The 21,602-nt window shown below is 45.7% G+C and overlaps 1 protein-coding gene across 5 annotated transcripts in view; it reads right to left on the bottom strand.

Moving 5' to 3' along the window:
• Positions 1 to 3,885: 3,885 nt before the first annotated feature.
• Positions 3,886 to 21,602, bottom strand: part of pds5a (PDS5 cohesin associated factor A) — a 304,278-nt gene continuing 286,561 nt past the window's right edge. For 2 of the 5 annotated variants that reach the window (XM_038791382.1, XM_038791383.1), the window contains exons 32-34: positions 15,753 to 16,108; positions 15,400 to 15,550; positions 6,948 to 8,811 (exon numbers count right to left, since the gene is read on the bottom strand). In XM_038791382.1, the coding sequence (XP_038647310.1) occupies positions 8,767 to 8,811; positions 15,400 to 15,550; positions 15,753 to 16,108 (552 nt within the window). In that variant the 3' untranslated portion in view covers positions 6,948 to 8,766. Of the gene's footprint in view, positions 6,196 to 6,947; positions 8,812 to 15,399; positions 15,551 to 15,752; positions 16,109 to 21,602 lie in introns of those variants that run through there. The other 3 variants (XM_038791380.1, XM_038791384.1, XM_038791385.1) reach the window with 3 other exon arrangements.

Below are 21,602 nucleotides of genomic sequence, written 5' to 3'. Positions count from 1 at the left end.
GATACCCTCAATCACGTTGTGTGGCACTACCATCATGCTAAATGGGATAGAGGTTGAACAGATCTAGCAACTCAAAACAGGGCATCTGTGAGGTGCAGTGAGCTATCAACAGCAACAGAACTGCATACAACCACAATCTGTAATTTAATGGCCCAGCATATTCCCCATTCGTCCATTACCACCAAGCTGGGGGATCAATCCCAGTTCATTGAAGAACACAGGATGCCATGCCAGGAGCATCATCAGGCAAACCTAAAAATTGGATATCAACCAGGTGAAGCTACTTTCATGTCAAATGGTGAAAGCAGCATGCAATGTGATAGTTAAGCAATTCAACAACCAACAGATCAGATTTAAACACTGCAGTCCCGCCACATCCAGTCATGCATGCTGGTGGACAACTAAACAACAGGAGGTTCCACAAATGTTCCCATCCTCAAATGATGGGGGAGCCCAGCACATCAGTGCAAAAGTCAGGGTTGAAGCATCTTCAACAATCTTCAGTCAGAAGTACGGAGTGGAGAGGGCAGCACGGTGGTGCAGTGGGTTAGCCCTGCTGTCTCATGGCGCCGAGGTCTCAGGTATGATCACTGCCCTGGGTCACCGTCCTTGTGGAGTTTGCACATTCTCCCCATGTCTGCGTGGGTTTCGCCCCCACAACCCAAAAATATGTGCAGGCTAGGTGGATTGGCCACGCTAAATTGCCCCTTAATTGGAAAAAAAGAATTGGGTACTCTAAATTTATATTTAAAAAAAGAAGTACTGAGTGGATAATCCACCTGGGAAGTAATGGCAAGTGTCATCAACAGTGCTATCAAAGCAGCACTTTGTCAGTAACAATCTGCTCGCTGCTGCTCAAGTTTGGGTTCCACCATGGTCACTCAGCCCCTGAACTCATTATACAGGTCCAAACATGGGCAAAACAGTTAAACTGGGAGGTTAGGTGAGAGTGACTGCCCTTAACATCAAGGCAACATTTGACCGAGCATGGCATCAAAGAGCCCTAGCAAAACGAGTCAATGGGAATCAGTGATAGAACTCTCCACCAGTTAGAGTCATCCCTGGCACAAAGGAAGATGGTTATGGTTTTTGGAAGTCGATTATCTCAGGCCCAGGATATTACTGCAGGAATTCCTCAGTGCAGTGCCTAGACCCAACCAATATCAGTTGCTTTATCAATGTCCTTCCTTCCATCAGGTCAGGAGCGGGGATATTTGCTGATAATTGCACAATGTTCAGCACCATTCACAACTGGTGCCTGTAACATTCAAGCCGCACAAGTGCCAGGCAAAAACCATCTTCAACAGAAGCCAATCCAATCATCTCCCCATGACATTCAATGGCTCTACAATTGCTGAACGCAACCCCCCCCCCCCCCCCCAAACATCCTGGGGGCAGGGAATACCATTGTCAAGAAACTGAACCAGCCATACACCAGGATAGGTCAGAAGCTGAGGTCTCTCCAGACAGTAACTCAACTCCTGACTCCCCAAAGTCTGTCCACATCACCAGGCACAAGTCAGGAGTTTGATGGAATATTCTCCACTTTCCTTAATGCATGCAGCTCCAACAACATTCAAGAGGCTCAACGCCATCCAGGTCAAAGCATCCTACTTGATTGGCACACCATCCAGGACAAAGTATCCTACTTGATTGGCACATCATCCACCACCTTCAACATCACCTCTCCATTACTGACATGTTCAGTGGCAGCAGTGTGTCATGTACAATATGCACAGCAGCAACTTACCAAAACTCATTCGATAACACCTTCCAAACCCACAACCACGGAGAAGGACAAGGGTAGTAGATACATGGGAACACAACCTGCAAGTTCCCCTCCAAGCCACACCATCCTGACTTGAACCTGTATTGGTGTTCCTTCGCGGTTACTGGATGAAAATCCTGGCACTTACTCCCCAACAGCACTGTGGGTGTATCTACAGCACATGGACTTGCAGATTTTCAAGATGGCACCTCACCACCACCTTCTCAAGGGCAATTAGGGATGAGCAATAAATGCTAGCCTAGCCATTGATGCCCACACCTCGTGAAAAGACTTTACAAAAAGAAGACACTCTGCAGTCAAGAGTAGTAGTCAAGGTGCCTTTGCATTCCAGGATGTTCCTGGAATGGTGAGCAGCATTAGCAGACAAGAGCTTAGCTCACTGGGCTAAATCGCTGGCTTTTAAAGCAGACCAGCAGCATGGTTTGATTCCCGTACCAGCCTCCCCGAACAGGCGCCGGAATGTGGCGACTAGGAGCTTTTCACAGTAACTTCATTGAAGCCTAATCATGACAATAAGCGATTTTCATTTCATTTCAATAGTACTTTGCGGTCCAGTCTGATCTGAAAGTGGATGGTTAAAGCATAGGCCAGCCAACCTGTTTAAAGTCTGCATTCATTGATCTCATAACAATTTTAAATAAAAGTACAGGACAGGCATGAAGAACAAAATATGCCTGGCCAAAAATGCTGTGCACAGATGTGTGTATAGAGCAGCACAAGCATTGTCATTGTCACATTGTATGGCAAGTGAAACTGCTCTGATCAGATTGTGAATTGTACTAAAACCAGGCAACGTGAATGGCACTCCTACAAAAAAAATTAAAAATCCAAGGGACTATAAAAATACACTACAAAGCAATTAACAACAATAGCAAGAGGCTTTCAGCTACTAGCTGCTTTGTTTTGGCCCTTGTACTGCTTCACCGTTTTCTCCCGTAGCCAATTCTTGGCTTCCATTACAGACTAACCTGCACTTCCAGCAGATGTTACTGATTTTGACTGGAAGCAGAAAACACAACCGATGTTCTCTCTCCCCAAACCACCCTGTGCCTCCAACCCTGAAACTATCAAATAATTTGGCACAGATCAGGGGCGGCATTCTCCCCTACCCGGCGTGACGGAGGGTCCCGGAGTAGGGGAGTGGCGCCAACCACTCAGGGGTCGGGCCTCCCCAAAGGTGGGGAATTCTCCCCACCTTTGGGGGCCAGCCCCGCGCTGGAGCGGTTGGCACCAGAAGACTGGCGCAAAAAACCGGCGCCCCCGCCATGGCGGCTGCGGAAGTAGAAATAGTGCACCGGCCTGGGGTCTGAGCGGGGGGCCCTGATCGCGGGCCAGGCCACCGTGGGGGCACCCCCCGGGGTTCGATCGCCCCCGCCCCCCCCCCCCCCCCCCCCCCCAGGACCCCGGGGCCCGCTCGCGCCGCTGATCCCGCCATTCCAGAGGTGGTTCAAACCTCGGCGGCGGGAGAGGCCTCCCAGCAGCTGGACTTCGGCCCATCCGGGCCGGAGAATCACCGCAGGGGCCTCTCCGATCAGAGTGGCAAGATTTCGCCGCCGCCACTTCCCCGGTGGCGGAGAATCTCTGCCACGGCGGGGGCGGGATTTTAGGCGGCCCCAGGCGATTCTCCGACCCTGCTGGGGGTCGGAGAATTTCACCCCAAGGAATTAAACTAATTCTCCTGGTTTATCAGGCTCAGGTACTCATTGCTTTGGACAGCTAGATCAGAGTACATGAATCACTTAAGTGCCCAATTTTCTTCCCCAAATTAAGGAACAATTTAGCATGGTCAATCCACCTACCCTACACATCTTTGGGTTGTGGGGGTGAGACCCACAGGCGTGGGGAGAATTTGCAAACTCCACACAGACAGTGACCCGGGATCGATCCGGAGTCCTCGGCACCGTGAGGCAGCAGTGCTAAGCACTGCTCATGAATCACAACATTGCATTGTTACTTCTCGAGTGTTGACAGTAATTAAATTGCAAATGACCATTTTGGTTTGGATTGTCACACTCAGTTTAGACAACAGGGCCATTTGGGCTATAGACTCCTCTATGACAACCATCAGCCTCAATAAAAACAACCATCAGCCTCAATAAAATTGGACAATTTCAAATTTATTTTCTCTGCACAGAAGTTAATTTTATTGCTAACAATTCTGCTCTGCACACCTCAATAAAATGAACTTACCCGTGACCAGTAACATTATGACTGCATGTATTGGCTAGCCCGCGTTTCAGCAGCAATAACTTTTCTATAAAACATCCCAAGGTCCTTCACAGGGGAGTTAGAAAGAAACACACGCCAAGTCACATAAAGCAACACTAGGGCAGATGACCAAAAGCTTGATCAAAGCGGTAGGTTTGAGGAGCTTTTAGGGGAACTTGCATTCGGCAAAAGGCAACACTAATTTTATTTTTAATGCCTTTCCTCCAGGCACAGGAATAGCTCAAGTGCTCTCCCAATGCCTCAGGAATTGCAATCAATTTTGCAAATAATTCCATACCTGGCACTTACCCGAGGGCCATTGTAGGCAAAGTTATGAAGGCGTGACCAGGATGGCAAATTTGAGGTCAGAGAGCCAATTTCCCGTGGTAATTTGCCTGAATTTTAGGTTCAGCATGTTGTGCTGTGCAAAGTCTGGGCCCAAAAACAGGATGACATACCTGCAGCACAAGCTAGTGATGATAGGCAATACTGGCCTAATTTCCCCTCTCCAGTTCAGTGGCAGAGGTCAGCTGCAACACCTGAACCTCTGCCCTGGGAAATATCTCTGCACAGACCATGAACCAATCTGGGATCTTTCTTCATCCATGTCATTTCAGTTACTCTGGGAAAACCTGCTGAGCCATTGGAAGAGTAGATTTAATCAAATGAATTGACATGGTTTGATGATTGTAATATTGCATTTGCAATATGAATTTTAAAACAATCACTGCACTTCGCTAACCTTAACTTCCTGGATCAGTCAGAATCAGAAACTGACACACGATTGCAGTGAGGACTGATCCCAAAACCTGCATATTGATCTCATTTTTTCCCCTCTAGAACACCATATCATGGATATCGTGCAAGAATCCTAAGTGAAAATAAAAATCTTCATTTTCAGATCATGAAGGGAACAAGACCCTGAATTTTCTTTGTTTAATGGCACCTTTCCCTAGCCATTACAAATGGCATTTATTTTTGCACTGCCCAGCAGGTTTAAATGCTTCTGCTTCAAGAATAGCCCTCAATTCTGGAATAACACTCAAGCGCCCTCCAGCCCCAAAGCATTTATCTTTCTCTGATAGCTCCTCTCAATCCTTGACAAGGTGCCATTTGCTTGAAAACAGTCCAATTTTGGATGCAGTCCACTGCAATTTTGCTAGTTTTTGCCAATGCTGGTGTGCACTCTAGTGTCACGGTCTACAAAAAATGTCAAACCTTTTTGGTCCTTCTTGAAACTTCATGGGTTATGATTGTTCAAAAAGTATATACTCCATAAAGGTAACTCCAAGAGGTTTAATTTTGGAGGTCCTCAGGCATGTATACAATGTGGTATGTTCCAGCTATTGGGTTACGGCTGTTGAGTTGATTATACTGATCCTTCTAAATGTTATCCATATTTTCTTGTACATCATTCATAGCTGCAGAGGTGATTTGGGTAGTAGCAATAATAACTTGGAGAAGTTCATCTGGCACATCAGGAAGAAGACAATGCACATTTGCAGCGTCTCTGCTGAATACAATTTTCTTCTGCGAGAACTTAATTCCCCATGCTCTTTCTTGGGTGGATACTTTGCATATTCATTCATGTTATAGAACACAGCTTATATCCATCTTTGTTTTGCCTGTATAATCGAGGAGACTAATGTTTCACACAAATTGAAATCCAAACACTTGTGTATTGATTTTTTCCCTGACCAGATCTAAAATTAAGTTGCCTGTAGCACTAAGGCGCTCTTCCACTTGTGTTTATCTATCTTCTGGATATAGAACCATGATTTTGAGAAGTCCTGTACCAGAGGCTGTGCAAGCCCAGAAGATGTAAAACATTTTCATCCTGGCCACAAACTGCTGGAAAGCATTCCTTAACTTGATTCTTCTGTAATACTCAAGCACTTCTTCTTAAACTCAGCTGCAGAATTTCAGACTTGGGAGTAATTGAGATGGGACGTGCTTATCAAGCTAGTCTTCTGGTAAACAAGCCAGCTGCATTGAAGTCTTTTGCGGAGTTTGAAGTAAGCCTCATGAGTCATGCAACGTTTGAAAGTGGTACTTAATTGAAGTCACTGCTGTGGTTATCTGACATGTCTGGTAAGGCACAATTCACATTTGGCATAAAGCCAGCTGCTGAATTTGTTTTGGCAGATTTTGTTTCAACACCTGCCTTGTCCTGATGACTTCGTGTGTTTTGTTTGTAGCTGTGAAATCCAAACAGATGGTTGATTACTGTGAGTTTGTATAATTTGTCAAGCCTATAATAAAGCTTCAGTTCTGCCATGCACTCCCAGTAACAATTTGATTCAGTTATGATAGAAAAAAAACCTGCAAAAATTAAGAGTTACAGATACAGGGAATAAAGACTAAACTACAGTGATGTTCAAAGTCATCAACTGAAATGAACAGGGGCCCAAGGTACGATGAAAGGACATAAGAAATTCAGCTGCCAGAAAAGATTGACTACCTTTGAAATGTATAATCCACAAGCCATGGCTGATGTACACTGAATTGACCAGATTCAACACTGAAGGCTGGTGAACTACTGCTATAGTTTGGAATTGTTCAATCCTTTTAAATTGACCTGGAATCAAAGTTAGCTCCTTGGTCAACAACCTGTCTCTTCTGAACTAACCTTGTTAATAATAAGTCAAAGGCAGAAGGGTTTAGGTAGAAAAGTAAGCATCAACTCCAAAATTCTCAACATTTTTCAGGGGTGGGGGAAAGAGAAAGAGGATTCAGTTCATGACGTGTGGTGGAGATGGATTAAGTTTCCCAGTAGTCTAGGAAGGCTAACCTTCTCTGGGCAGTTTCTCCATCCCCGCTCCTGACTCCAGACTGTTTAAATTTTGTAACTTAGTCTGAATTATTTTAAATGTCCATCTCTTGCTGTTAATCTATCCTGTTTTGCTTATTCAGGAGTACAGGTTTTGAGAGAGAGAAACAGAAACCAAGAGACACCTAAGAAGCATTTATTTTTTTATGCAACAAAAATTTAAATATGATCATGTGTACATCAAAATGTACACAATAACTACAATGAACAATGTCTGGAATCACAACATTGATGCAACTGTAACGAATTTCACTAAAATAAACAAAGATGAGCGTGAACTGGGAGACAAACTGGTGAAAAATAGGTTTAAAAAAAAATTCAAACATATCAATAAAAACACTCACTCAGTTAAATGCATTAACAATTTGAACTTTTTGAACTGTCTTCACAAGCTGCCAAAATCCAATTTTTTCTAAAACACTTCATTTTTTACATCATTGGTTACAGAGCCTGGTAACTTGAACATCTCATCATAAAACTGGTCTTTCAAAAGTACCTCATTTACTTCAAGATCTGATACAAAAATCTGAAACTCAAACGTTTCCATTTACCTTTCAGAGCAATATAGTTTTATAAGAAAGTAGAACATAAAAGGCCTCTGATAAAATTTCATAAATTAAAAGTACTAAAAGCAGGATTTAAAAGGTAATGTTAGGATAGAGGAAATGTTTTTTTTAAACATCTTGTTCTAAATTTTACTCTTTCCAATATTCAACGTTTAAAATTGGAATTCAATAACAACCCATTAAGGAGAGCACTGAACTCCCACTTAAGGGACCCTTAGAACCCTAAATTCAAACACTAGCATAAACAAACATTTGAACTTAGCTAGTTACAGAGATTGAGCTTGACCAGTTCTCAGTCAGGTTGCCTGATGGTAAAGTTTTGTAGTAAGAATGCTCAACTGTGTAGGGAAGGGGTACAAAGAGAAACAAACAGTCCTATCCCACCCTAGAAAGTGTGTTGCCTATTGGCCACTGGCAACTGTGGAGAAATCCACATATCAGATCAACCCCCACTTTCCTGAGTAAAGGAAGGTAAGCAGAAAAAATTAGGACACTGAGGGAAAAATCAAAAGGCAGCAATTCCAACACCATTGCCATCACAAGACTTCAGTCTGTATTTACAAAAGACCCAAATTTCCCTGTGCAAATTCTATTAACTGTCAATATAAATTACACAAAAATATGTTGTTTTTGTAAACACAGACCCCCTGGATAGTCTACAGAAATACCTTGCTGAGATTTATTTTTAAAAGGATAAACAATGTGGATTCAGTGCAAAATTTTAGAGAACAGTGTCAATAATTTCCCCAACTTTTAACGGCCGACTAGTATTACGCCTTTTTAAAGTCTTTACTACAACATTTATGGCAGTAGCTTCAAATATTATAAGCACATATTCAACTGTTCTTTTAGCCACAGTTTTATTCTGTCACTCACCAAAATCAAATTCTATTCAAATTGGGACTATTTTAAATAACACAAATGCTTCTGCCTGCAAAAAATAATATGTAACACGTGACTATAATGCACCACTGCCGACTTCACAAGTCAGTGTAATAACTTGCTTTGGAAGGTAAAACTGCTGCAGTAAATTACTGATCCATAATTAAAATGGCTAAATAAAACATCTTGGAACAAAATCCTAATCTTGATTATTTTTATGAGAGCCAATAGTTGTTAAGCAATCTTAACATGTAAAGATGCTGCATAAAAATAATCCCAGGGAATTTCAATGCCATTCCTCCAACATTGCAAGTTAAATCTTCAGTTAAAATTTAAATGAATGAGTTCAATAATATCTTAACCAAACTCTGATGCAGTGTTGTCCTGATGTTTTGAGGGCGAGGAGTGATGTAAACTAATTTAAGTTTTTGTATAGTATCTCAATCCTTTTATGTGGTACATTTCCCTCAGTGGCAAGGAATACTTCTTTTCTACAGCCTTTGTCTCCTTCCCTTTGGCATGGACTTTCTTCTTACCTACACACAAAAAAAAAGAAAAGTTGAAGAAAGCAAAACAAAAGAATCTATCTTCCTGAACAAGCACATTATAGAGATCACTTTGTGAATCAGTGTTCAATATGAGATCAAACTCTGAGTGCTTAAAAATATTTGTGGAAATACCAACTTGCATTTATATCGGTTTGTGTGGAAAAATGTATCCAGGTGCTCCAGAAGAGAACACATGTGGATGGTTTGTGGAAAGCTTAGGAGAGGTGACTGAATGTTTGATTTTGGAACTTTGATTTAAGAATGTGTTTAGAGAAGTCGTATTAGGAACATGCAGGAGTCCAGAGTTCGAGGAGCAGCAATAATGGGAAGGCTAGGCAGGGCTGCCGAAAAAGATAGTGAGGGTTTGGAAAGATTTATAGATAAAGATGAAAATGTTAAATTTGATCCTTTTGAGGGTGGACAGCCAGGGTAGATTAGTGTGTACCAGTATGAATGACAGAATTCAGGCGGACCTGGAGTTTGTGGATGGTGGAGGTTAACAAAGCGGGTGCAGGAACAGCCAAGTCTCGAAGCACTCAGTTTCAGCAGAGTTGGGATGGAGAGTGGCATTGCTGTAGATTTGGAAAGCAGGCTTGATGTGTTGGTTTGAACCTCAAATTTTCTCTCATGCCAAACAATATAGTTTGGCATGAGTTCTATTTTGGACTCCTTCCTGTACTCATACAAGAGCCTCAGAACTTTAGTTTTTTGTTTTATTTTGAGTCAATTTGGTACTCGTAAAGAATGTCAATATGAAACACTTTACATTCTTTCGCCAATGTCAGCATCAAACAATAGTATCAAGCATAGCACATGAGCCGTCATTCAAATATTCTACGTTTGCCCTAATACAAAACCTTGAATTCCTATCGCTAAGGAAATCTGCAATCCAGCAGTCTGTGTATATCGGAACCAAAGTGCTAAAGGGGAAAACTCATGTATGCTACACAATCGACAGTGAAGCAGTTCTCATTGGAGAAATGGCCCGTGATGTAAAAATGTTGCAATTCAGAGTGTAAATACTCTTGTTTGACACCATATCAGATCAGGATGAAATTTCACAATTTTTATCTTCTTGATAGTTTGGCCTTTGGTTTTCTAAGGGAGGGAATAGCTTAATAAACGGAAGAGGACAGGATAAAGAATATACTTCATGGCTTATGTGGATTTTTGTTCATACATTCTTGACGAATCACAGCCTATATTTTCTTGTTGAGATCAGTATGATCAAAATGGCGGTTTCCAAAACTCAACATGGGTGGAAAGTGAGGGAGCGGCAATAATTGTTGGGAAGCATTTCTTAAAAAGAAAATGACAAAGATTTTAATTTAGAAAAATTGAAAGCTTTTTATCTTGTCAGATGCCATATCATATTACTTCAGTTTTCAGTGTCCATTCACAGATGTTTCTTTTTTAAAAAAAAATGTTAATTAAAATATTAGCAAATTTTTATAACATTAACAAAAACAATAACATGGTAAAATAAATATTTCCCCACCCAACCCAATCTTCACAACACAACCATCTAACACCTATCCCCCCCCCCGAATGCTGCTTCTGCTGGCATTTTAATTTCTCACGAGAAAATCAACAACGGCTGCCACCTCCGAGAGAACCTCAACATTGATCGTCTTAAGGCAAACTTTATTTTCTCAAGCCTGAGAAACCCAGCCATGTCACTAACCCAGGTCTCAACACTCGGGGGGCTTCAAGTCCCTCCACATTAAAAGGATCCGTCTCCGGGCTACCAGGGAGGCAAAGGCCAGGACGTCAGCCTCTTTCGCTTCCTGAACTCCCGGATCTTATGACACTCCAAAGATCGCTACCTCTGGACTCGGCACCACCCAGGTTCCTAGCACCGTGGACATTGCCTTCGCAAACCTCTGCCAAAACTCTGAGCTTCGGGCATGCCCAGAACACGTGGACATGGTTTGCTGGGGTTCCCGCACACCTCACCCATCTATCTTCTACCCCGAAAAACCTCGCCGGTGTCATATGTGCCCAGTGGACCACCTTAAATTGTATCAGGCTAAGCCTGGCACATGAAGAGGAGGAATTGACCCTGCTTCGGGTGTCTGCCCATAGACCTGCCTCTCACTCTCCACCTAGCTCGTCCTCCCACTTGCCCTTCAGCTCATCTAGCAGGGTTTCTCCGGCTCCAACAGCTCCTGGTAGGAAAAAGGCCTTAGGGATAAAGATGGGGAGGCACTGAAAGACAAACAGAAATCTGGTGAGGACTGTCCCTGCCAGTGACAACGGGAGCATGTCCCATCTCTTAAAGTCCCCTTCCATTTGCTCTACCAACCGGGATAGATTAAGCTTAGCAGTACCTCCCATTTCTGAGCCACTTAGATTCCCAGATAGCGAAAGTTCTTCCCTACCATTCTTTTTTAAAAATAAATTTAGATTACCCAATTATTTTTTCCAATTAAGGGGCAATTTAGCGGGGCCAATCCACCTACCCTGCACATTTTTGGGTTATGGGGGCGAAACCCACACAGACTCGGGAGAAATTGCAAACGCCACACGGACAGTGACCCAGAGTCGGGATCGAACCTGGGACCTCAGCACCAGGAGGCAGCTGTGCTAGCCACTAGGCCATCATGCTTTCCCTACCATTCTAAGCGGCAGCTCCCCCAGTCTCTCCTCCTGCCCTCCAGCCTGAATCTCAAACATTTCGCTCTTCCCCATGTTCAATTTATACCCCGAAAAACTGCCAAATTCCCCCAAGATCCGCATGACCTCTCCCATCCCCTCCAGCGGGTTTGAAATGTACAAAAGCAAATCGTCCGCATAGAGCGAGACCCAATGCTCCACCCCCCTGCCCCCCGAACCAGCCCCTGCCAGTTCCTCGAAGGTCTTAGTGCCATGGCCAGTGGCTCTATAGCTAGAGCAAACAGTAACGGGAAGAGGGGGCATCCTTGCCTCGTCCCTCGATGTAATTTGAAATACCCCGACCCCAGCCAGTTTGTACGTACACTTGCAACAGGCGCCTGGTAGAGCAACCGCACCCAGCTAGCAAAACCCTATCCAAACCCAAATCTTCCCAGCACCTCCCACAGGGACTCCCACTCTGCCCGATCAAAGGCCTTCTCCGCGTCCATTGCTACCACCACCTCCGTCTCTCCTCTCTCTGAGGGCATCATAATAACTTTTACAAGCCTCCGCACATTGGCCTTAAGCTGCCTGCCCTTAACGAATCCCGTCTGGTCTTCCCCTATCACCCCCGGAACACCGTCTTCTATTCTTGTGGCCAGTATGTTAGCCAACAACTTGGCAACTATATTCAAAAAAGAGATTGGCCTATATGACCCACACTGGTCAGGGTCCTTCGTTCGTTTAGGAATAAGTGAAATCGAGGCCTGCGACATTGTCGGGGAGGATTCCCTTCTCTCTAGCCTCGTTAAACGTCCTCACCAGCAGTGGGCTCGATATCCCTGAGAACTTCTTATAAAATTCCACCAGGTAGCCGTCCAGCCCCAGAGCTTTGCCCGACTGCATGCCCTCCAGCCCTTTGATAACTTCTTCAATCTCAATTGGGGCTCCCAGCCCCTCCTCCACCCTCAGAAACTCCAACCGATCCAAAAATTGCCTCATCTCCTCCACCCCAGCCGGGGGTTTCGACTCATATAATTTACTGTAAAATTCTTTAAACACTTCCTGTCCAAGACCATGTTCCCGTCCCTATTCTTCACTCCACCAATCTCCCTGGCCACCTCTCTCTTCCTAAGCTGTTGCGCCAGCAGCCTACTCGCCTTTTCCCCCATACTCATAAACCGCCGCTTTTACCTTCCTCAACTGTTCCACTGCTTTCCCTGTGGTCAACAACTCAAACTCCGCCTGCAGCTTCCAGGGAAAAGGGGAAAAGCTCCCTCAGGAGCCCCGCATCTGGGGCTTCCGCGTATCTCCTGTCCACCCGGAGTATCTCCTCCACTAATCTCCCTCTCCGCCCGTTCCCCCTTTTCCCTGTGGGACCGAATCAAAATTAGTTCCCCTCTAATAACCGCCTTCATAGCTTCCCACACCGTCGCCGCAGATACCTCTCCCGTGTCATTTGTTTCCAGATAGTTCTGAATGGACTTATTCATCCACCCGCAGACCACTTCATCCGCTAGCAATCCCAGATCCAATCTCCATAGCGGACGTTGCCCTCTCTCCTCGCCAACCTGCAAATCCACCCAATGCGGGGCATGATCTGAGACTACAATTGCTGAGTATTCCGCCCCACCACCCTTGGTATTAGCACCGTGCTCAGAACAAAAAAGTCAATACGAGAGTAAACCTTATGGACGTGAGAAAAATAAACTCCTTCGCCCTCGGCTGTATAAACCTCCATGGGTCTATACCCTCCATTTGTGCCATAAAGCCCTTCAATTCCTTTTCCACAGCCGGTCTCCTCACTGATCGTGTTAAAGTCCCCCCCCCCCCACAATGATCAGGCTGAGATTCTAAGTCCGGGATCTTTGCGTAACACCCGCCTCATAAACTCCACGTCGTCCCAATTTGGAGCATATATGTTCACGAGCACCACTCGTACATCCTCCAACCTTCCACTCACCATTCTCCCAGCCTCGAATGCCACTCGGTTACTAATCAAAATTGCTACCCCTCTGGTCTTTGAGTCCAGCCCCGAGTGGAACACCTGGCTAACCCAACCCTTCCTCAATCTCGTCTGATCTATGACCTGAAGATGTGTCTCCTGCAGCATAGCCACGTCTGCCTTCAGTTCCCTTAGATGCTCGATCACGTGAGCCCTCTTGACCGGCCCATTCAGTCCTCTCACGTTCCACGTAATCAGCCTGGACAGGAGGCTTCCACCCCCCCCTCTGCCTAGCCATCACCCTTTTTAGACCAGGTCTGTGCCCGCACCCCCCGCTTCCCCCCCATGAGTAGCAGCCACTCCCGATCGTCCATTTATTCCCCGACAATAATTGCTCCCGTCAGCAAAGCAGTCTCCTGCCGACCCCCCCCCCCCCCCCCCCCCCCCAGAAACCTCATCCCCAGGCCAAGCACCAGTTTAACACTTGCTCACCCCCCACTGCACTCACAGATGTTTCAATGCTCAGTCTGTCAATGCCCCAAACAGCGGTTCTTTTACATCATATCTTAGTATCCTGTCTCAGAAACTACAAAAAAAAAAAATCAAGTATTTGATTGGAAGATTATCCATTACAAAGTACAACCCAAACAAAAACTTATGAATAATTTTGGAATTTACATATCCAAATCTAAAATTATCGTAGCAATCAAAAGTATTATTTCTAGATATCTCATCTTTGCTTTTCTTGTCTCTTATTGGAATAAGGGGCGACTGCTTTGTTTCACCTTCCAATGGCACTGCTGAGACCAGAAATTCAGTACGAAGGCAACCCCAAGCACTTATCTCAATGCAAATTCTAGGTTTACAGCATCTAGCTCATCTCCAGGCAAAGTGACTGGAGGATGAGATTGTGAAATAAAATAATATGCTTGAAGTACTCAGCAAGTCTGACAGCATCTGCGGAGACAGAAACAGAGTTACTGGTTCAAGCCATCAACCTGAAAAGTTCTCTGTTTCTCTCCCCACAGGTGCTGCCTGACTGGCTGAGAATTTCCAGTATTTCCTACTTGGTTTCAGATTTCCAGCATCTGCAGTATTTTGCTTTTGACTCCAAATTCTGAACCTCTCTTCAAGGACTCTATTCTAACACAAAACAAATGAGAGGACTAGAAGAGACCCACAAAAGGCGAAAGACGTTGTTGCAAAAGATGAACTCAAAATGGAGTCAAATTTGTCCAGTTACTCTGCAACTGGTCCGTAGAACTTGAACCCTTTTAACTTTGTCTCCCAGAAGATATGATTGTTGGAGTAATTCTTACAATCCCCAAACAAATCTGACTTGAGTGGGTGGATTAGGAAGAGAAGTGGCATGAAGTGGCCTTGAAATTTTCCTGGGAGCACAAGCAGGTACTGCAGCTACATTCCTGCCAGTGACCCCCTTGGACAGTTCCACAAGTATCTATTGACTTGGTCACAAATATCTGTGAATGAATCTCAGCAAACTGGGTCTCTGACAATTTAAAGACCAGGCGTTCCTTCTCATCTCTCCAAATCCAAATACTGGATTCCATTTCAGAATTTGACTTCATTATACTGGCAGAAACTTGCCAGTGCTAAGCATTTCCTATTTAATTTGTGGAAAACTTAAAAAGTAGGTAGAGAAACCCAAAACAGTTGGCCATTGACTCAAAACAAGACTCACTCCCTTGAGGCAACATCAATCATAAGTACTCGCTGAGAAATAATGTGATGTATTTTTTGACAGAAGCTCCAGAAAGTCTTTCATCATCACTGATTACAAGTTAGGTAATAAAACTGATTATTGTCTTGATTGAGGCTTGTCTATTTTACTCAATCAGAAATGTATTCCAGGCTTTGAGTTCCCCAAATGAGGAAATAGTAACAGAATTGATCTTGATTGACATATTAACTGTTCCCTTCAGACTCTTTCACCTAACCCTGATGAGGCCACCTTTAATATTTTCATGTTGTCTTTTCTAATTAGATTTTAACATTGGTCATTAATACTACTGCACCTTAAGGAAGCCTCCCTCTGCTAGTTTTGTGTTATCAACCTCATTCTGGCTGCTCTCACAAGATTTAAACAAATCCAGTTCCTCAGCTGAACTTTCTGGAGTAGATTCTAGTTCCATCACTGAATATCCATCACTGTCCAAAACCTGGATTCTGAAAAATAAGGAGGGCTAGAAGTCAACAGCAGGAAATTCCACTCTTTCCCCTTAAACTGATGTGTTATAATTACCTAGTTATCAATTAGATAAAGTTTGCCAAGAGAAAGTGAAAGTAACTTCAGATTTAAAAAAAAAGCATCAGACAATAAAGTGAAACAAATATGTTCATCAAAAAGCTTCCCACAAAAAAAAACTACCTTTGTAGATCCATTTGTCTCTGTGCTGGTGCTCGCTTGACATTTGTTTCTTGCTGTTTTGGTACTTTAACATTTGTTGTTTCTGCTTCTGCGGGGCCTTCCTGACTGGCTGTAACTCGTTTTCTGCCTCTTCCTGAAGTTTTGTTTGGGTCTGCATTCTTCGCAGTGTTACTTTCAGATACAACTTTGGGAGGACGACCTCGTCTGGCTTTGGGTGGAACTGGTGCTGCTGACTCTTCAGATTTTCTCTCTTCTGGTATCTGCTGAATATTTTCTGAACCAGCTGCAGGTGCTGTCCTTTTCTTTCCGCGTTCTGTACTAGTCTGTGGTGGTAAAGACTGTTCAGAGGACATCTCCTGTTAGAAGGAGGACAGAACGTACACAGAGCAATGCATAATACTGTAACAGATCATTACAGAAATTACTCATGATTTTGCTTTGATGTAATTTGTATTAGGTTACAAAACCCTCTGAAAAATTACTTTAAATCAATACCTGGATGGTAAAATGCTGTGTGCCATCTAGACATATTTAAAGGAAACCTTAGCATGAGGCACAATAGCTTTAATGCACAATCTGTACCTAAGATTTGAAAACAAAGTTGAAGAAAGGATGAAAAGTTTTTAGCCTCATTAATCCATAGTTGGATGTCTTGCAATGACTGAAAAGTTCACTGACATGAATTATCCAGAGCTTTAGAGAGTGACACCTTAAGAAAGGGAGCAAGAACATTCCTAGGACTTCCCGTGGCAGCAATGAGGGAGTGGTGGCACATGAGATGGCTCCTGCCTGAGGTTTGCCCTTTCTGCCCGTTTTTGCTCGGAAGTTGCAGTTGGATAAAGTGGCAGTAAGATATTTTCCTTCGGTGGGGAATGTCAAAGGGTTACCAAACAAGGAGTGTGTTAAATAAGAGGCACTCTTCAGAACAGGAGGACACATGTGGCGTAGCAGTGGAAAAAATGGCAGAGGAACCTATGCGTCATTGCCCGCACAATGGTTGGCGAAGCAGTTGTTTGAATTCCTTATGGCCAGGTTGAAAAAAAACAGGCAGGCGGCCTCAGAGAATCTGGCGAAGGTGGAAGAGCCAATTTGGGCTGCCCTGGAGAATTGGAGCAAGACACTGGAGGTGCAGAGTGCTTTGATCCAAAAGGTGGTGGAGGAGACGGTGATTGATGATGAGGATTGGATTGCCACGTTGAGGCAGAAATTCTGATGATGGCAGATGGTTAGAAAAAGTTGAGGAAGGACTTAGTGTGCCAGCCATGGAGTGAGTGGTCACACATAACGTGGCTCCTGCCCAAGGTTGGATTTTTTGGTCCTTTTCGCCCATTTTGCAGGGTGTTACACAGGTGGTAAACAAAGGAGAGAGCTAATGAGTCTCCTTCGGCAGACAATGTCTAAGCCCTATCAAATGAGGAGTGCAATGCACAAGTCAGACCAGGAGGACTCTCGAGGTGCGACAGAGGAAAAGATGGCGGAGAGCTCTGTGGTGTCATTGCCCATACAACGGTCAAAGGAGCAACTAGTGGAGTTTTCGATGGCTAAATTGAGAGGAAGGCGATCTCGGGAGACCTAGCCCTGGTGGCAGAGCCGATCCGGGCTGCCCTAGAGCGGGTGGAGCAGCAGCTGGAGGTGCAGAACAACGCAGTGTTGTTCCAGAAGGTGGAGGAATCGGTGGCTGATCATGAAGACCGTTTGGAGGCTGAAACGCTGATGATGGTGGAGGGCCAATGTTGTTGCGGGTGAAGGTGGACGACTTGGAGAATCGCTTGAGGCAGAATCTCAGGATTGTGAGGCTGTCTGAAGGGCCCCGGGTAGGTGCAGGCCACGAAATACGTGATTCTGATGTTCCAGAAGCTGGTGGGGGAGGGGGCCTTTGATCAATCTCCTGAAGTGGTTTGGATACACAGGTCGCTTAGGAGGAGGCCAAAAGTGGGAGAGGTGCCGAGGACGATCATTGTTCAGCTACACCACTACTTGGAGTAGATCCTGCGCTGGTGAAGGAGACGCTAAAATGTACCTGAAAAGATCATGTGGTTCGCATCTACCAGGACTTGGGAGCAGAGTTGGCCAATTGGCAGGCCGGGTTCAATAGGACTACGGTGGCCCTATTTAGGAAGGAAGTGCGATTTGGGGTGTTGTATTCTGTTCATTTGTGGGTCACCTATGATGGACAGGAACATTACTTTGATACGCCAGAGGCGGCGAGTAAGTTCCTAAGGGACCATGGAATGCGGGACTTATGAGAACATTGGAACTTGGGTGGATACACTGTGAAGCGTATTGGAGGTGCTATACTCATGGAGGGAGGGGAACGGTTTATGTTTGTGCCTGGTTATTATGATTGGCTTTGTTTATAATACCCACTGGGTTTAGTTGATTACCTGAGGGTGGGGAGGGAGAGGAGGTGAGATGAAGGAATTCGGGAAGACACAGAGGTCGGGTGGGGCAGAGTGGGTGGACGGAGGTTTTGGGGGAAGAAGCTGTTGCCTCAGATGGGGGTCACCTGACCAGCAGGTAGGCTAGTTAAAAGAAGCAAAGTGGAGATAGAGTGGTGGAGAGGGCGTGGGGTGCCTGGGAGGGGATGGTTTTCTTTGTTTGTGGTGGGGAGATGGTGAGAGTGGGATTTTCGGCGTCTGGATTGGGGGGGGGGGGGGGGGGGGGGAAGGGCGGGTGGGAGGGATGGGTTGCTGACGTGGAAAGTGTTGGTGTGGCACAGTTGGTTAAGGTGGGATGGTGGCCGACATCTTGTGACGGGCGGGGGGGGATTGGATGGCTTATGGGTCTGGAAGAGCTCATTAAACAGCGGATATAGCTGATCGGGGTGGGGAGAGGTTCTGCAGCCCTCCAACCAAGCTGATCATCTGGAGCGTTGGGGGCTTAAGGGGCAGATCAAGAGGTTTCGCACTTAGAGATTGAAGGCAGATGTGATGTTCATGCAAATAAACTTACTTAAAAGTTGCAGATTAAACAAGGCTGAGGAAAGGTTGAGTGTGGCAGGTGTTTCAGTCAGGGTTGGAGAAGACGACGAGAGGGGAGGGGGCGAGCGGTGATGGTGAATAAGAGGGTGGTGTTTTCGGCTGGTAGAATTGTGGTGGATCCTGGGGCATATTTGGAGGGAGAGCGGGAAGTTGGAGGGGGCATCCGTGGTGTTGGTGAATGTATATGCCCCCAACTGGGACGATGCAGAGTTTGTGAAGGTGTTGACAAAGGTTGGCGATCGTGGTCTCGGACTACGCACCGTACCTGGTGGACTTGTGTGGAAAGAGGGGGGTTCCCTGCAGCCTCAGTGGAGGTGGGATTGTTGGGTGATAAGGGGGTCTGCAAAAGGATAGGGACATCTCTATGAAATTATGTGGAGCTAAATAGGATGGACAAGGTTTCCACCTCCCTAATGTGGGAAGCACCGAAGGCAGTAATCGGGGGGTTATTTCAATCTGGGTGCATAAAGAGAAGGGGAAGCGGCTAGAAAAGCAAAGATTAGTGGAGGCCATTCTGGAGGTACTCGCAGGCCCCTGAGGAGGTGTTGATAAAGGAGAGGAAAAAGCTCCAGATGGAGTCTGAGCTTCTGTCTACGGGAAAGGGGGAGATGCAATTGCGTCGGGTCAGGGGCAATGGAGTAATACATTTTTTTCCCCAATTAAGGGGAATTTAGCGTGACTAATCCAACTACCCTGCACATCTTTGGATTGTGGGGGTGAGACCCATGCAGACTCGGGAGAATGTGCAAACTCCACACGGACAGTGACCCTGGTCAGAGATTGAACCTGGGTCCTCGGCGCCATGCTCACCACTGTGCCGCCCGGGGGGCGATGTATGAACACGGGGGAAAAAACCCACCAAGCTGCTTGCACATCAGCTGAGGGTGGCAGCGAGAGAGATTGGTCGGATGAAAGGTTTTGGGGGGGTGGGGGTAAGGTGGTCTCTGAGTCAGGAGAGGGACTCCGGTAGGGGACGAAGCACAAGGTGGTTTTTGGATGATTTGAAGTTCCCAGAGGTCGAGGAAGGGAAGGTGCAAGGGTTGGATGCCTTGATTGGGTTGGGGAAAATAATGGGGTGCGTGGGGCCGATGAGGCCCGGGGAGGTCCTTGGTCCGGGCAGAGTTTTATAAAAAGTTTGGCCTTGAATTGGGACCCTTCTAGTAGAGATGTATAATCAGTCGGTTGCGAAGGGGGAGCATTATCGGACTTCAATTTTGGCAATTTAAAAAAAGGATAAGGAGCCACAGGAATGTGGCTCATTCAGCCCGATATTGTTACTGAATGTGGATGCAAAGCTGTTTGTGAATGCGCTGGCAATGTGTACAGAGGACTGTACGCTGAGGATGACAAAGGAGGACCAGCCAAGGCTCGTGAAAGGGCGGCAGCTGTCGGTGAATATTCGAAGACAGTTGAATGTGATCACGATGCCTCCGAGGGACAGGAAACGGAAGTGATAGTGCCTATGGATGCAGAGAAAGCGTTCGACCAGTTGGAATGAGCGCATTTGTTTGAGGTGTTGGGACGGTTTGGGCAGGGGTTTGTAGATTGGATTAGCTTGTTGTATAGGGCCCCCACAGAATAGAGCACCCGGTCTACCTATATGCAGATAGGCTTCTGCTGTATATTATGAACCTGTAGAGCTTTGTTAATGTCATGAGGGTACTGGGGGAGTTTGGCTTGTTCTCAGGGTATTAACAAAAGCGAGGTATTCCCGGTCAGTGTACGGGTGAGGGGAAAGGGTTTGGACAAGTTGCTGTTTTGGCTGGTCAGGGAGAGTTTCCGAGACGTAGGGATACGAGTGGCACATAGTTGGGCCCGGTTGCTTAAGCATCCTCATGTGCAAGATTGAGTCTCATCCAGTTCAAGGTGGTGCACATGATAGTGTCTAGGATGAATCTTTTCTTTCCAGAAGAGGAGAGGTGCAGGCGGTGCGCAAAGGGACTGGCGAATCATGTCTACACGTTTTGGGCTTGCCCGAAGTTGGAGAGATTTTGGGAGGTCTTTGCAGGAACTATGCTGAAGGTGCTGGGGGTGAAGGTGGCCCCAAGCCTGTGGGCAGCAATATTTGGGCTTTTGGACTCCGGGAGTGCAGGTGGGGAGAGAGGCTGACGTGGTTATCCTTTGCCTCCCTGACTGATAGCCCGGAGGCAGATACTGCAAGAGTAGTGGAACTCGTAGCCATCTAAATTGATGGTGTGGCTGAGTGGCCTGGCAGAGTTTCTGCACTTGGAAAAGATCAAGTTTGTGATCAGAGGTGCACGAGGGGTTCTTTGAGGCGGAGGTTGGTAGAACATCAGGGGGGGATATTGGTGGAAGTTGCTTTTTGCTATTACAGTTGGAAAATGGGGTGGGGTTGGGGCAGAGGGGTTTAGGTGTTTGGAGTGTGATTTGTGAACGTTTCGTTTTTTCCCCTCCTGCATAAAAGAGAAAATGTCTTGAGTAAAAATACTTATTAAGTTGAGGGAGAAGGTTGATGATTTGGAGAACCGCTCAAGGAAGCAGAGCCTGAGGATTGTGGAACTGCCTGAAGGTATTGAGGGAACAAGGACCACGGAATATGTGACCAAGATGTTTGGGAAGCTGGTGGCAGAGAAGATCTTCAACCACCTTCTTGAGGTTGTCCGGGCACACCGTTTGTTGATGAGCCAACCGAGAGCAGGGGAGTTGCTGCCAGCAAACATTGTGCGATTACACCGGTACCTAGACAAGGAAAAGATCCTGATATGGGTAAAGGAGACGCGGGATCGCACCCGAGAAGCCCATGTGGTTCGTATTTACCAGGACTTGGGAGCGGAGCTGGCCAAGAGAAGGGTCGGGTTTAATAGGGCCAAGGCGGCCCTATTTAGGAACAAGGTGCAGTTGGGGATGA

Source organism: Scyliorhinus canicula, chromosome 3 (assembly GCF_902713615.1).
Source record: "Scyliorhinus canicula chromosome 3, sScyCan1.1, whole genome shotgun sequence".
Lineage (NCBI taxonomy): Eukaryota > Metazoa > Chordata > Chondrichthyes > Carcharhiniformes > Scyliorhinidae > Scyliorhinus > Scyliorhinus canicula.
This window is presented reverse-complemented; position numbering and strand designations above follow the sequence as displayed.